The 14,733-nt window shown below is 37.7% G+C and overlaps 2 protein-coding genes across 6 annotated transcripts in view; both read right to left on the reverse strand.

Moving 5' to 3' along the window:
* Positions 1–2,817: 2,817 nt before the first annotated feature.
* Positions 2,818–6,929, reverse strand: snrpb (small nuclear ribonucleoprotein polypeptides B and B1). Its single transcript, XM_051713131.1, has 7 exons — positions 6,779–6,929; positions 6,030–6,181; positions 5,061–5,172; positions 4,831–4,983; positions 4,605–4,737; positions 4,273–4,398; positions 2,818–3,006 (listed from the first exon to the last, which is right to left on the reverse strand). Exons 1-7 carry the CDS (start codon positions 6,779–6,781, stop codon positions 2,969–2,971), a joined length of 717 nt encoding a protein of 238 aa, XP_051569091.1. The 5' UTR covers positions 6,782–6,929; the 3' UTR covers positions 2,818–2,968.
* A 1,225-nt stretch (positions 6,930–8,154) lies between these two features.
* LOC127449552 (E3 ubiquitin-protein ligase Itchy) overlaps positions 8,155–14,733 on the reverse strand; it is a 51,409-nt gene continuing 44,830 nt past the window's right edge. For 2 of the 5 annotated variants that reach the window (XM_051713055.1, XM_051713053.1), the window contains one exon: positions 8,155–12,246. In XM_051713055.1, coding sequence (XP_051569015.1) covers positions 12,147–12,246 — 100 coding nt within the window. In that variant the 3' untranslated portion in view covers positions 8,155–12,146. The remainder of the gene's footprint in view (positions 12,247–14,733) is intronic. The other 3 variants (XM_051713054.1, XM_051713057.1, XM_051713056.1) reach the window with 3 other exon arrangements.

The raw sequence follows: 14,733 nt of genomic DNA on the forward strand, positions 1-14,733 counted from the left end.
AAAGGCCCCCCCAGGGGTAAAAGCCACTTTAGGTTTTATTTTCTCCCAAAACACTTAATAGCAACACAAACTACCACAGTACTTTCCTAAATGCCTGTGTGTTACTATACACTGCAGAATATTCCTGATCCATGAGATCATTTTGTGCAATGTCTAAAGTTTGATTTTGAGTAATTTGATCTAATAATTAGTTGCTAATTAGAATCACATTTATTTTGAGACAAAATACTTATTGGTCATTTTCAGTTTTGTTCAAGGTGTTTAAATCAATAATGATTTACTATTTGGGGGATAAGATATAGGGGGTATTTTTTCAATCTTTTTACACTTTGAAACCAGAAAAAAGCACATTTAGCCCTGTTGTACACTCAAATTAATTTATAAATATGTTGGCCCAATAATATATATATATATATATATATATATATATATATATATATATATATATTGAATTGTATGTTACCTTTTACATTTTTGCTCTTTCATTGTTTTTATCATTTTACCATTTAGATTTTTCTGAAAAGCCTGTAATAGGTTGTTTAATAGCAGGTTCCCACTGTGACAACTTACCCCATATACTGTGACAACATGCCCCGCTATTTGGCCCATTTTTTCGTGCAGGCATCGTACAGCTCGGATTAGTTTCTTGGGCACAAAATGAACACAAATTAAAGCAAATATATATGGGATTTCCTCATATGTTAAGAAAAACACAATCTCTCTTTGTTTCTTTATATTTAATGTTAAAATGAAAAAGTAATTCGTTTGAAGTGTTTCAACAATATGAATCAGACTGTTTTGTTTCAACAACCTAGATTAGGTGAAGTCCTCTTATTAGGTAATATTATTAACACTTTTGTCAATGAAAATAACATTTAATGATAATTTAGATGTGTGTGCTCCTGAGATTGCTCCACTGTAAGATATACACTGTAAATCACTTACGATAAAGGCACCTGCTGAATAGAGCTTGATTGTCTTACTAAATATGAATCTAAACAAACATGATTAACACTGACCACATGCATTAGTGTATAACATTTGGCAATTGTCCAAATCAGTGTTGCCTTCGATATAGGGCTATTAACACAAACTATCTTAGAACATATACACAGTATATATAGATCAAAATAAACATGATCAAGTCACATGATTAAAGAGACTTTAATTGAGGGCTTCCTGTAATGTCAGAAGACTAAGCATGAAATATCTGTTCATTTAGAGTTAAAACCATGTGTATATCACCGGTATCAGATGGGCTCCAATGAATAATGTGCATGAACATACAAGGTCATTCTCAGAGAGATTTACAAAAAGCAGCAGTTTTATCTTTTGCTCATTCTGAACTGATCACAGAGCTCACATACATAAAAACATTCTCAGTAGTATTTTCATCTTACCTATGTATCCATTCATTTACTCTTCCTTCATATACACACACACACATACATTTTACTTGTTTTAAATGCATCTTCATTTAGATTTTTTCACATTTACACTGATTCAACCTCAATTTTGTCTGTTTTTGCTGGCACCACAAAGGACGATGTGTAAGTCTCAGTGTCTTGTGATACCAGGGAGTTTCTCTCTCCATTATCTTCAAGGTTACCTGATAAATACACACCGATTCTTTGTTTCATGTGTGCTATGCACGGAGGGCTTTGAGTTGGATTTCATTCCTGGGAGCTCTCACAATAAAGACCATTCACACGGCAATTTGTCTTCATCATTCATATTAATCCAAACCTGTATGACTTGCTTCCATGGAACTCAAAAGGAGATGATAGACAGAATATTAATCTCAGTCACCATTCACTTTCATGTTACGGAAAAAAGACGCAATGAAAGTGAATGGTGACCGAGGCTGTCAGTCCCTAACATTCTCCTTTTGTGTTTTACGGCATTAAAAAAAAAAAAAAGTATTTCATGCTCATATGGGTTTGCAACAATATGAGGGTGAGTAATTGATGCCGAGTTTAATTTTTGGGCGAACTATCCCTTTAACCCTCCTATTGTGACGGTACATAGTACCAAAAAGCATGGAAATACCATGGTAAATGTGTAAAACCGTGGTATTATGATACATGTCCAAATAAACATGGTATTACCATGGTGCATGGTACACGTATAAGAACGTGGTATTGTCATGGCACATGTCAGAAATCATGGTTTGTCCAAAACAGCATATTTTTATAAGGCATATGAACTATAAACTTACCGCTTCATTAACAGTGGCTGAATCCGGTTCTCCTGGTACATCAGCTTCATCAATAGCTAGATCTAGATCTGAAAACATGTTTTATTGAGCTGATTTGACAGAATAATAAACACGGTCACTTTAACAGACTGTAATGATTCCAGCGCGACTGCAAGAAGCTTGACTAAAGAAAGCTCAAGTATAATAAAACATTTAAATGTGTTTCTACAGAACTGATTCACTCACACTGAAGCTCATGTTCTAATAAACACATGTGTAGATGGAGATGTGGAACAACGTCACCAATAATGAAGCTCTTATTCGAAGGCTACTTCCATCTAGAGGAGAGAATTGCTTTGGCAATATTATATTTGTATTACACAATTATGCCAATAGAGCTCGACTGATCATTAAGCACCTGATTGGAATTAAAAGTAAACCCTGAAATTGTTTACTTGTAGGGATACGGACATCTAAACATATTTATAAATAATAATAACGATTTCACTTCAGCATGTGTTATCCTGAGCTGATCTGACACGGTGTTCATTAAAATGAAAAACGAATGTATAAAGTTGCCTTAACGTCTATAGTGGAGTAAGACACAAACTCAAAACACAGACATTTTAAAACACTTTATTAAAAACAAACAAAAAAAAAAAAAAAAAAAAACGACATAATACAAAATCAAATTAAACTATACAAGGACTTGCAACCAAGATTTCCTAAACAAGGAAAAGTCGCTCAAACATCCATTTCCAGTGTGCACATTCAAGGTCTGGGTGGACGCATGCCTGGAGGAGGAGGACCTGAGAGGAAAAATATTAAACATTATTATTATTTCATTTTATCCCCTTTTCTCCCAATTTGGAATGCCCAATTCCCACTACTTAGTAGGTCCTCGTGGTGGCGCGGTTACTCACCTCAATCCGGGTGGCGGAGGACAAGTCTCAGCTGCCTCCACTTCTGAGACCGTCAATCCGTGCATCTTATCACGTGACTCGTTGTGCATGACAGCGCGGAGACTCACAGCATGTGGAGGCTCATGCTACTCTCCGCGATCCACACACAACTTACCACACACCCCATTGAGAGCGAGAACCACTAATCATGACCACGAGGAGGTTACCACATGTGACTCTACCCTCCCTAGCAACCGGGCCAATTTGGTTGCTTAGGAGACCTGGCTGGAGTCGCTCAGCACGCCCTGGATTCGAACTCATGACTCCAGGAGTGGTAGTCAGCGTCAATACACGCTGAGATACCCAGACCCCCAATATTAAAAACATTATTTTAAAAAATGGATGTGCAAAATAATGTTTCCAAAATCAAGTTGTCAATGTGTTGCCTGAATGACTAGTCTTAAGTCTTAATAAAGCCCCGTATAATCAGGCTGGTTTTGGGTTCATCTGAGCCAGAGCGGATTAGTTTCTGAAGGGATATTTACGCATTCTTGCATTTACAAAACCGCATGGAGCGCAATGGTTTCATTTTGGGGTGAAATATCCCTTTAAAATCGCAGTGTTCATAGCGGGATGTTTAAAAAAAGACATCCATCTGAATTTGTATGGTTAAAGCATCAATGCTTCGAAGGGGACTTTTTCCAAAACTTTTCAGAATGTGTTTTACTGCAGTTTTGTCAAACAATTCTTATTTTTTCTTTTCAATTTTTTTTAGTTTATTTCTGGTTTTGGCTTTTTTTTTCTCTCCTGTTTTTCTTTGATTTCTTGCTTTTTTCTTTGTTCTTTACTTAATTTCTTGTTTTCTTATTTCTGATTTTTTCTTTTTATTGTTCGTCATTTTTTTATTTCTTGTTTTGTTTTTCTTATTCCTTTTTTGCTATTGTTTTAGCTTCTTTCCTTTAGTTTTTACGACTTTATTAGTTCCCCCCCACCCCACCCCGTTTTATCCTTTCTTGCTTTTCCTTTTTTATTAATTTATACCAATTAAAGTACCACCACTAAAATGTTCATTTGTCCATAATCTAGAAGAACTAGTTAACCTGACTAATCAACTAGTCACTTATTGCACTAATCAACCAATCATGATATATCTTTACTAATAAGAGGGCATACCTCTCATTCCAGGGGGTGGCGGCCTCATTCCTGGAGGTGGCATGCCCATCGGAGCACCGCGGCCAGGTGGCATTCCCATCGGTGGTCCCATGGGTGGCCGCATGCCTGGAGGAGGTCCCATCATACCTGTGACAGTACACACAAGTACAAGTGTGAGCATTCATGAATCGAGCAGTTGGACGCTTTAGAGTCTTATACAGTCATGTGATTGAGCTCAGCGTAATCCTGCTACATGAGTAGACTCCTCATCGGCGTCAGAAAGCACTGATGTCATCATTGCTGCTGAATCACGACAGCCACACTATAACGGACCAATCGAACATCATCATTACCTGGAGGAGGGGCTCCTCGGCCCATCGGAGGCGGTGGTCCGCCCCGGCCAGGAGGGTACTGCGTGGGGGCACCGGCTATACTTGCACCAGCAGCGGCAGCCGCAACTGTGCCTCTGCCTTGAGGGGTCATGATCTGAGAAACAACGAAATACAAAATGTTTTAAAGAGTGCGATCGATTCTTTTCTATTCAGAAGATCCAAAGTACAACGTGTTGAATGACCTGACCTGCTGTGATGGGCCACCGACTCCTCTCACGGGTCCAGCGAGTCCAGCGGGAGCCTGAGCCATTGGCGCGCCAGCTGGAACGCCTCTACCGGCAGCCCGGCCAACTCCTGGACCACCAGCAACTCCTGCCAGAGGCACGCGTGCAATGCCAGTCTGAATTGAGAGAGATAATTAATTAAAGGGCCTGGACGTCAAATCTTTTCTCAAACTGAAATGAATTTCAGACTCACATCTTTGGGCGGCGGTCCTTCTACCGTCATAGAAACGAGATTCTCTCCCCTGAGCAAAACTAAACCCAGCACCCTCTTCTCCTCTCGTTCCGGCTGCTTGGTGTTCTTCGGTCTGTGAAGTACAAAGATATATTGATAAATGCTGTAGATCAAAGTATCTGTACAATTCAAAACTTGCCGTGAGCTCATTAACATTAGGGGTGGGTGATATACAAGGTAATGAATGCATTTTAACCCTTGTGCGACCTTCGGGACATTTGTCTTTTTTTGATCATTTTGGCTGTGTTAATGTCAACGGCATACATTTTGCCAAAGGAGTGTATTTTTGATATTTCAACCTCAGTTCCTATAATACATCTATAATACACTGTGTACACAAAATAGTTACACTCAGGACCTTCAGGACAAAAATGTCCCCATTGAAACCCATTAAAACTGCAATATTTGATCCCAGTGCCATTAAAGCAAAAAATCATGAATTCCATGATATTATACTTTCATTCTGGAGCCCTGGCTTCAAAAGTGACATTTTTAATATTTTCCACCAGATGGCGCCATTTTTCTCATGTTTAGCCTATGGAGCAAATACATGCTTTTCCCCTATTTTCTGTTTGCTGTATTATAGAGCACTGCAGGCCAACTGAATAAATGATGCAGCTAAAATTGTGTGTGTGTGTTGGTATGGATGTCAGAGTGTGTTTTGTATGTGTGTATTGAGAAATGTGTGTGTAAAAAAAACAACAGTGGCATTATGTAAACAAACTGGCATTTAAAAGGTTAAAATCCTGAAAATGAATATTTGGTATTTATGAACAGGACTGATGTTGGTAAAAAAAAAATTTAATCATTGAAAGTGGAAAATAATATTAATATATAATATTATTATGGCAGTTTTGACGCGGACATTTTTGTCCTCTAAGGACCTCGGAGTAACTTGACGCAAAAGGATTAATCTTCTGGACATCTTACTTGATCTTTCTGAATTCGTCGCAGTCACACAGTATCAGGTTCATGTGTTTGTCGAAGGCTTTGAACGTGCCGATGAAAATTCGTCCGTCCTGCAGTATACAGCGCATCCGAAAGTCGATGTGCTGCAACATCTTACTGCTCTTTCCCACGGTCTGAAAAACACAATCAAACATGACTGGGCCACAAGGTAACAGGGGCGTAGCAATCATTTCAAAAGCGAGGGGGGACATGTCCCCTGCATCCCCCGCATATTCTACGCCCCTGCAAGGTAACATCAGGGCTTCTTTTTTACTAGGCCTGATTACAAAAGCACTGGACAAGTCATCTAGATTTCCTATTGTACATCATGATTTGATGGCTGATTTCTCGTTAAGCATGCTAGATTCTAAAGTGAAGCCTTTAAAGCATGCAAAACAGCATATAAATACATGTAAATCGATTATAACAGGTATATTCGTCCTAAACGTCTTTATCAAGGCACATAAGTGCAACACCTTACTGCAAACAGTAAGCTAACATAAACATTTATATTTACAACACAGCGTCGGGACACAGATTTCATTGATAATTTGCACTGATATCACTATACAGAGCAATGAATTCATTCATTTTAAAGAATTTAAGCGGGAGTTAAGCTGCAAGGACAAACAAACGTTCACTAGTTATGTAATGACGATTGTTTTATTGCATGAAATATTAAAGAGTATTTGCTTAGTCAGACACTAATAATTTAAGCAGGAAAATCTTACCATGTTTGCTGTTCGGATGGCTCCGATTTTAATCGGATTCTACCAAACAAGTTTTAAAAAAATTGACCCGCGAAGCGCCGCTGAGTCTCTTTATTGGTGCGAAGCGGAAGAGAGTACGACTCAAAAAGACTCCGACCGGAAACATGAAACCCTAACTTACGTTCCGGTGTCGAGTTTATTCATAAAATAAAATAATTTAACCCTTGTGCGACCTTCGGGACATTTTTGTATTTTTCGATCATTTTGGCTGTGTTAATGCCAACGGTATACATTTAGCCAAATGTGTGTATTTTGGGGGGAATTTTGATATTTCAACCTCAGTTCCTGTAATACATCTATAATACACTGTGTACACTCAGGACCTTCAGGACAAAAATGTCCCCATTGAAACCCATTAAAACTGCAATATTTGATCCCAGTGCCATTAAAGCATAATATCATGAATTCTATGATATTATGCTTTCATTCTGGAGCCCTGGCTTCAAAATTTACATTTTTAATATTTTCCACCAGATGGCGCCATTTTTCTCATGTTTAGCCTATGGAGCAAATACATGCTTTTCCCCTATTCTCTGTTTGCTGTATTATAGAGCACTGCAGGCCAACTGAATAAATGTTGCAGCTAAAATTGTGTGTGTGTGTTGGTATGGATGTCAGTGTGTGTGTGTGTGTGTGTAACAAAACAACAGTGGCATTATGTAAACAAACTGGCATTTAAAGGGTTAAAATCCTGAAAATGAATATTTGGTAGTTATGATCAGGACTGATGTTGGTTAAAAAAATCTAACTCATTGAAAGTGGAAAATAATATGAATATATAATATTTTTATGGCAGTTTTTTTGACACAGACATTTTTGTCCTCTAAGGTCTGGAGTGTATTGTTTTTTTTTAAATCTGACACTGCACAAAAATAAATAATGCATCAAGATCAATGTTGTTGCTAATCATTGACATTTCCCAGACTGTGATAATCCCAAAAATAAATTCCCCTTAGCATTTAGTATTTGGAAAATAATAATTTTTTTGTGTATTTTTTTCTTCATAAAAAAACAACAGTGGCATTATGTAAACAAACTGGCATTTAAAGGGTTAAAATCCTGAAAATGAATGAATATTTGGTAGTTATGATCAGGACTGATGTTGGTTAAAAAATAACTCACTGAAAGTGGAAAATAATATTAATATATAATATTATGGCAGTTTATTGACGCAGACATTTTTGTCCTCGAAGGACCTCTGAGTAACTTTTTTTTATTGACGCACAAGGGTTAACAATAAATAAATAAACCACATTTCTCCAATGACACTTTTACATTGGAACTTTGTTTTATTTATATATTCAAATGCTTTAATCGCACATTGATGTAACAAATGAAATAATTCTACATGTAACTAATGTTCCATTGTCTATTTGTTTTTCATGAAAAAAATCTATAAAATTAAAACAAAATAAAATGAACCACATTCTTCAAATGACCCTTCTACAGAAAAAAAAAAAATGAACAAAACACACAATATCATTCTTATTTTTTTTTTATTTTTTATTATTCCTTCAGCGGAGAATAAATTGGAATGTTTATATTAATCATCCAACTGTACACGTTCACGTAAGAAAAATAAATATAATCCAAATGATTAACCCCAGCCTATTCAATATTAATATGTTATAGATCACAGGTTATCTCTTACATGACTAAACAATGTTAAGAAAATAAAGAGGTAAGCCATTCTTCTGGCCTTTACATATTCATAGCTAAGAAATGTTTTAAGACATAACAACATAACATCAGACAAGGGGCATAAGCTGACTTTTATCAGTCTGTTGGTTTATTTTACATGTCATCAGTTTGTTTAAATACACCCTACAATAAAGTGCCCTGTAGCAATAGTTTTATTTTACACACAAGTTTGCTGCAATAGACTTTTATTCACCAAACACTTCAATTCAGTTTGATATGTACTCATTTACTTTGGAGGACAAATAAAACCCCAGTAGAGTTATCACAACACAACATATTACAAATCCTGTGTAAATGAATCATCAGAATTCACAGTCTGTGCTGTTTGTGTGGGTTGCTTGTTAAAATCTTATGTCAAAATCGACTCCGTTTGTACAATTGCATGTTACTCTTTATACCTCGGCAAATGTTGTTCACCAAAAAGTTTAAAAATACTACAACGCACACATACATTTCTTCCTTTCTTTCCCAAAGTAAAGCGCATTTCTTGTATGCAGGCCTCCTAGTAATTTGTGATTTTAGTGGACTAATTTTCTTTAAGTATATAATCTGCCTGAAAGGATGGAGAAATCTGGCTGCAAATGTGATCACACTAAACTTCTCTCTCTAGTAAGCATGTAGTTTGTGAACTCAGATTGGTGGGAAAATCAGTATGAGAACAATGACTGATGTGCATCTTTGCAAACAAGATGGGATGTTTTCTGAGAACCTTTAAACTATATACAGTCATGGGAAAAAGAAAGTACACCCTCCTTGAATTCTCTGGTTTTACGTATCAGGACATAATAAAAATCATCTGGTCCTTAGCAGGTCTTAAAATTAGGTAAATACAACCTCAGATGAACAACACCACATGACACGATACACCGTATCATGATTTATTGAACAAAAATAAAGCCAAAATGGAAAAGCCATGTGTGAAAAACTAAGTACACCCTTACTGCTTCCATAGGAATTAAGAGGCTAAGTAGTAGCCAGGTGCTACTAATCAAATCCCCTTGATTAATTGATAATCAGCAAGTGTGACCACCTCTATAAAAGCTGAAGTTTTAGCAGTTTACTGGTCTGGAGCATTCAGGTGTGTGTTAACACAATGCCAAGGAGGAAAGACATCAGCAATGATCTTAGAGAGGCAATTGTTGCTGCCCATCAATCTGGAAAGGGTTATAAGGCCATTTCCAAACAATTTAAAGTCCATCATTCTACAGTGAGAATGATTATTCACAAGTGGAAAACATTCAAGACAGCTGCCAATCTTCCCAGGAGTGGACGTCCCAGCAAATTCACCCCAAGGTCAGACCGTGCAATGCTCAGAGAAATTGCAAAAAACCCAAGAGTTACATCTCAGACTCTACAGGCCTCCGTTAGCATGTTAAATGTTAAAGTTCATGACAGTACAATTAGAAAAAGACTGAACAAGTATGGTTTGTTTGGAAGGGTTGCCAGGAGAAAGCCTCTTCTCTCTAAAAAGAACATGGCAGCACGGCTTAGGTTTGCAAAGTTGCATCTGAACAAACCACAAGACTTCTGAAACAATATCCTTTGGACAGACGAGACCAACGTGGAGATGTTTGGGTATAATGCACAGCGCCACGTTTGGAAAACCAAACACAGCATATCGGCACAAACACCTCATACCAACTGTCAAGCACGGTGGTGGCGGGGTGATGATTTGGGCTTGTTTTGCAGCCACAGGACCTGGGCACCTTGCAGTCATTGAGTCGACCATGAACTCCTCTGTATACCAAAGTATTCTAGAGTCAAATGTGAGGCCATCTGTCTGACAGCTAAAGCTTGGCCGAAATTGGGTCATGCAACAGGACAATGATCCCAAGCACACCAGCAAATCTACAACAGATTCAAGGTGTTGCAGTGGCCCAGTCCAAGTCCAGAGCTCAACCCGACTGAAATGCTGTGGCGGGACCTTAAGAGAGCTGTGCATAAACAAATGCCCGCAAACCTCAATGAACTGAAGCAACGTTGTAAAGAAGAGTGGGCCAAAATGTGAGAGACCAATAAAGTCATACAGAAAACGATTACTTGAAGTTATTGCTTCTACAAGCTACTGAATCATAAGGTGTACTTAGTTTTTCACACATGGCTTTTCCATTTTGGCTTTATTTTTGTTATATAAATCATGACACGGTGTAATATGTCATGTCTTGTTGTTCATCTGAGGTTGTATTTACCTAACTTTAAGACCTGCTGAGGACTTGATGATTTTTATTATGTCCTGATATGTAAAACCAGAGAATTCAAGGAGGGTGTACTTTCTTTTTCCCATGGCTGTATACTCTCACTGTGCATATGAATCCTATTTCAGAGCAGATGTTTAATGCATGCACCTCATGAAACCTGTCAGGAATATTTCATATATATATATATATATATATATATATTTTTTTAACTTTAAATCAGCACACATTTAAGTCAGTTAAGTACAGTAAGTACAACAAATCCTACAATTATTTGTATTTTTTGCATAACATTTTAATGCATAAGTATAGTCAAGATGTAAACATTATATGTTAACATGATTGTAATGTGCTAAAAATGCTTGCTAATCTTGTCTGTTTAAAGTTAAATCCAATATTACAAACATGTAATCCTGGTATTGGACAAAAATAAGATTTGTAAGTGATTTTATCACACTGAAATCATGTTAACATGTATTATGTTTACATCTTGTGTCTGTACTTTTGAAACAGTGAGTATTTTAATGTTTACAGATTGGCCCCATTAACTTCCTTTGTAAGTGCCTCATTGGAGCCGTGATTTTTAATAAACGAGGGACGAGTTGAATTACATTTTTGTGGTAATCGACATTATGCCACAAATCCTGCTGATTGATCTTTACATGTACTGAACCCGAAACATACCTGAAAACAATGTGACAATGCAAAAAAATATTTTTAGTCCTAAAGATCATCATCGTTTTCTTTGTACAAAATATTATTTCTTTCTTTTGATTTTGGAGTGAAATATGACCCATATACTGTATGTTCTTGACAGGTTTCCTGAGATTCATCCTAATAGACACTATTGCTATGCTGATGTTTCACTAATAAAATTGTCCCCATTTCAACCTTTCTTTCAACTAGTCAATGCATTTTTAAAATGACTTCCACTACAGTACCGATCTCCATTGGCTATAAAATCCTACTGGAAATGTGACTTATTCCAGGTTTCTCAGGAGACGGAGGTAACAGTAAACAGAGAACTACCTCCTTACATTTCCACACGAGAGATGAGAGTATGCAAACTCAAATTCAAGTTCAATATCCGTGCATTACTGCAGTAGAGATGGGCCGCAGTCATTATTACATTACATGAGGATCACACAGTCTGCATAGAGTGAGTCGATGTGAGCGGCGTTCCTGTTCATTGAGTATTGATTAAGGCAGCATTAACATGAGAAAGGACGTGGATCACAAGATAAATGGAAGATGGATGCAAAAGCCGACAGATAATGACATCATCATCATCATCATCACTCTTTTCTTCTCACAAAACACTGTTCCTCCCTTGTTTCTGTTTTGAAGTTGCAGCAGCTTTTGGTACAGTATGACTGTGAAAGCTGTTGTCTGTTGCCAGGGAAATGCATTAAGCATGCTGTCGTGTGCATGCATCACTCTTGACCGAAGCCTTCTGTTTCCTCGATGGCAAACAGCAGCTTCTCCTTTAACTGCTCGTAGCTTTTATAGGGCGGCAAATCCAGACGGTTAAAGCTGATGGGCAAAAACAAAGAAATGTTTCAAAACGTGTGTATTTTATAACAGTTTGCTCCAGCTCCCTAATTTGATTGCACTAGTGGTGTTTGTATATATCGCTATAAACCGTTAGTATTGTGCCAACGGCAAACATTGCTTCTATGAATGCAGACTGCACTACAAATAATCAAAATATTATTTGTGGCCATCATTAGTTCCTTATGCATTGCATTTATACAGTCTCTACAGTTGATGTCAGAAGTTTACATACACTTGAAGTCATTAAAACTCATTGTTTAACCACTCCACAGATTTAATATTAGCAAATTATAGTTTTAGATTCTGGAAACACATATCTATAAAACTACAGACTGTTCCTTTTTTCTTTTCTTCAGAGTATGTTATTTAAATAATTGAATAATTGTGGGATACGGATCCGGACTGCACCATGGGATTTTTGCGAGTGGTCAGTTTGGGCGGACTGAGCCAGAGGTCCCTGATGCACATGGCGAGACAGTGACTACACTAACTCCCTGGTGGGCTGGCTCCCCCTGCGGGGTTTGGGAGGGGTCTTGGAGGGGACTTGGAGGGGACTGTGTGGTGGGTCAGTTCTCCTGATTCGGACAGCAGGATATTGACTACACTGACTCCCTAGTAGGTTGACCCTCCCCGGTGGGGTTTGAAGGCGACCTGCAGGCCACATGCATGCTGGTCTCGGTCGTGAAGATGCATCAGAGTGCTGGGTCCTGGTTGGGGGTGCCCTACTGTCCTGCCCTACTGTCCTACTTTGATTCCCCCCGAATGGTGGCCCGTCCCCGTATCTCCTCGGTTAGCCTCCTCCCTTTTATTTATTTATTTAATTATTTATTTTGTTTGTTCGTAGTTTATTATATTATATATACATAATACTTCTTTTTTTCTCCCCTCTCTACTGTTTATTCCACAGCTTGCCTTACATATATACTTACATACATACTGAATAGAGATGTACACACGCACAACACAACCTCACACCGACACTTCACATAATCACATGCAAAACCTGTTTTGTTTGTTTTTGGTTTATTGTTTTGTTTGTCCTGTATTTATGTTGTTGTATTCCCATATTTTGTTCTAATAAAAATAAAAAAAATAAAAAAATCTTAATGCTGCACTATACAATGACATTCTACAGAATTGCATGCTTTCAACATGACTGCCCTGCACAAAGCTCAGACTTTAATTGAATTAATTGAAATGGCAAATACGAGCCAGATCCTATCGCCCAACTATAAGTGCCTGACTTCTAATTAATGAGAGTAAATCCCTGCACTACAATCTAGTGGAAAGCCTTCCCTGGCTCACTGTTACAATTCACACAATTCTCTAGAATGTCACTGTAGTGTGGAATTAAGATTTATCTACACTGGAATTACTGGAATAGCCGAACCCGTTAATTAAATGGGGGTGTCCACATACTTTTGGCCATATGGTTTATCTATAAAGATGCATAGCAGCGCATTGGCTTGCACTTGTTATATAAGCTTCCCATATTATAGAACTCACTATTTGTTTCATTCTACACAGTGATATTTATCACCATCTGCTTCTCATCGGCCGCAGCAATCACACTGATCTTGATTGTCATTCTGTGTGTCCTTTGGTGAGTAGCCTCATTTTCTCACAAGCTCAGGTTAATTCAGCTGTTTTGCTGGATATCACAATACAGGTGAGAGCAGTGAGACAAACAGGAAACGAGGTAGCTTACCTAGACCAATGGCATGCATAGCGTTCATAAACAGGATACATAGTGGCTTGTGCAGGCTGGCAGGAACACCACAGTGTTTTTTCCTGTCTTGGTGGTGGAGACTGATGATGTTGATTTTATTGAATTGTGAAAGTATATAATTGCTGTTTTGTTTTTTGTTTTTTCAACAAAAATGACTTTTATTATATGCATGTCTTATCCATTTGTGTATTCTAGTAAACCAAGTGAGAGTCACTCATCAAAGAAGAAAAACAGGAGAGAGCGCAAGTCTCTTGCAGCCCTGATGCAGGATCCTCGCTGCCCAGAAAGAACGGTGCTTCCTAGCGGGGTGGGGCCTGACAATGCTGAACTTGTGCACTATTCTATTGTTTTTGATGCTAAAAGCACAGTATGAGGCAACCGTTGGGAGCAAGATGTTTAAAGCAGTAGCATTAGACCTCCTTCAACTGTATTTCTGAGCCATACATCACAACTTTGATATATATACATTGCAGTTTGTTTACATCAGTATGAAAACGTTATTTGTTGTTGTTATAATAAAGCAGCTAGTTTACATACAATGTTAACTATGCCTTTAAGCAGCTTGGAAAATTCCAGAAAATGATTAGACAATTAGCCAATTAGCTTCTGATAGGAGGTGTACTGAATTGGAGGTGTACCTGTGGATGTATTTTAAGGCCTAACTTCAAACTCAGTGCCTCTCTGCTTGACATCATAGGAAAATCAAAAGAAAAAAAATTGTGGACCTCCACAAGACT

The sequence above is a fragment of the Myxocyprinus asiaticus genome, chromosome 12 (genome assembly GCF_019703515.2).
Source record: "Myxocyprinus asiaticus isolate MX2 ecotype Aquarium Trade chromosome 12, UBuf_Myxa_2, whole genome shotgun sequence".
NCBI classification, from domain to species: Eukaryota; Metazoa; Chordata; class Actinopteri; order Cypriniformes; family Catostomidae; genus Myxocyprinus; species Myxocyprinus asiaticus.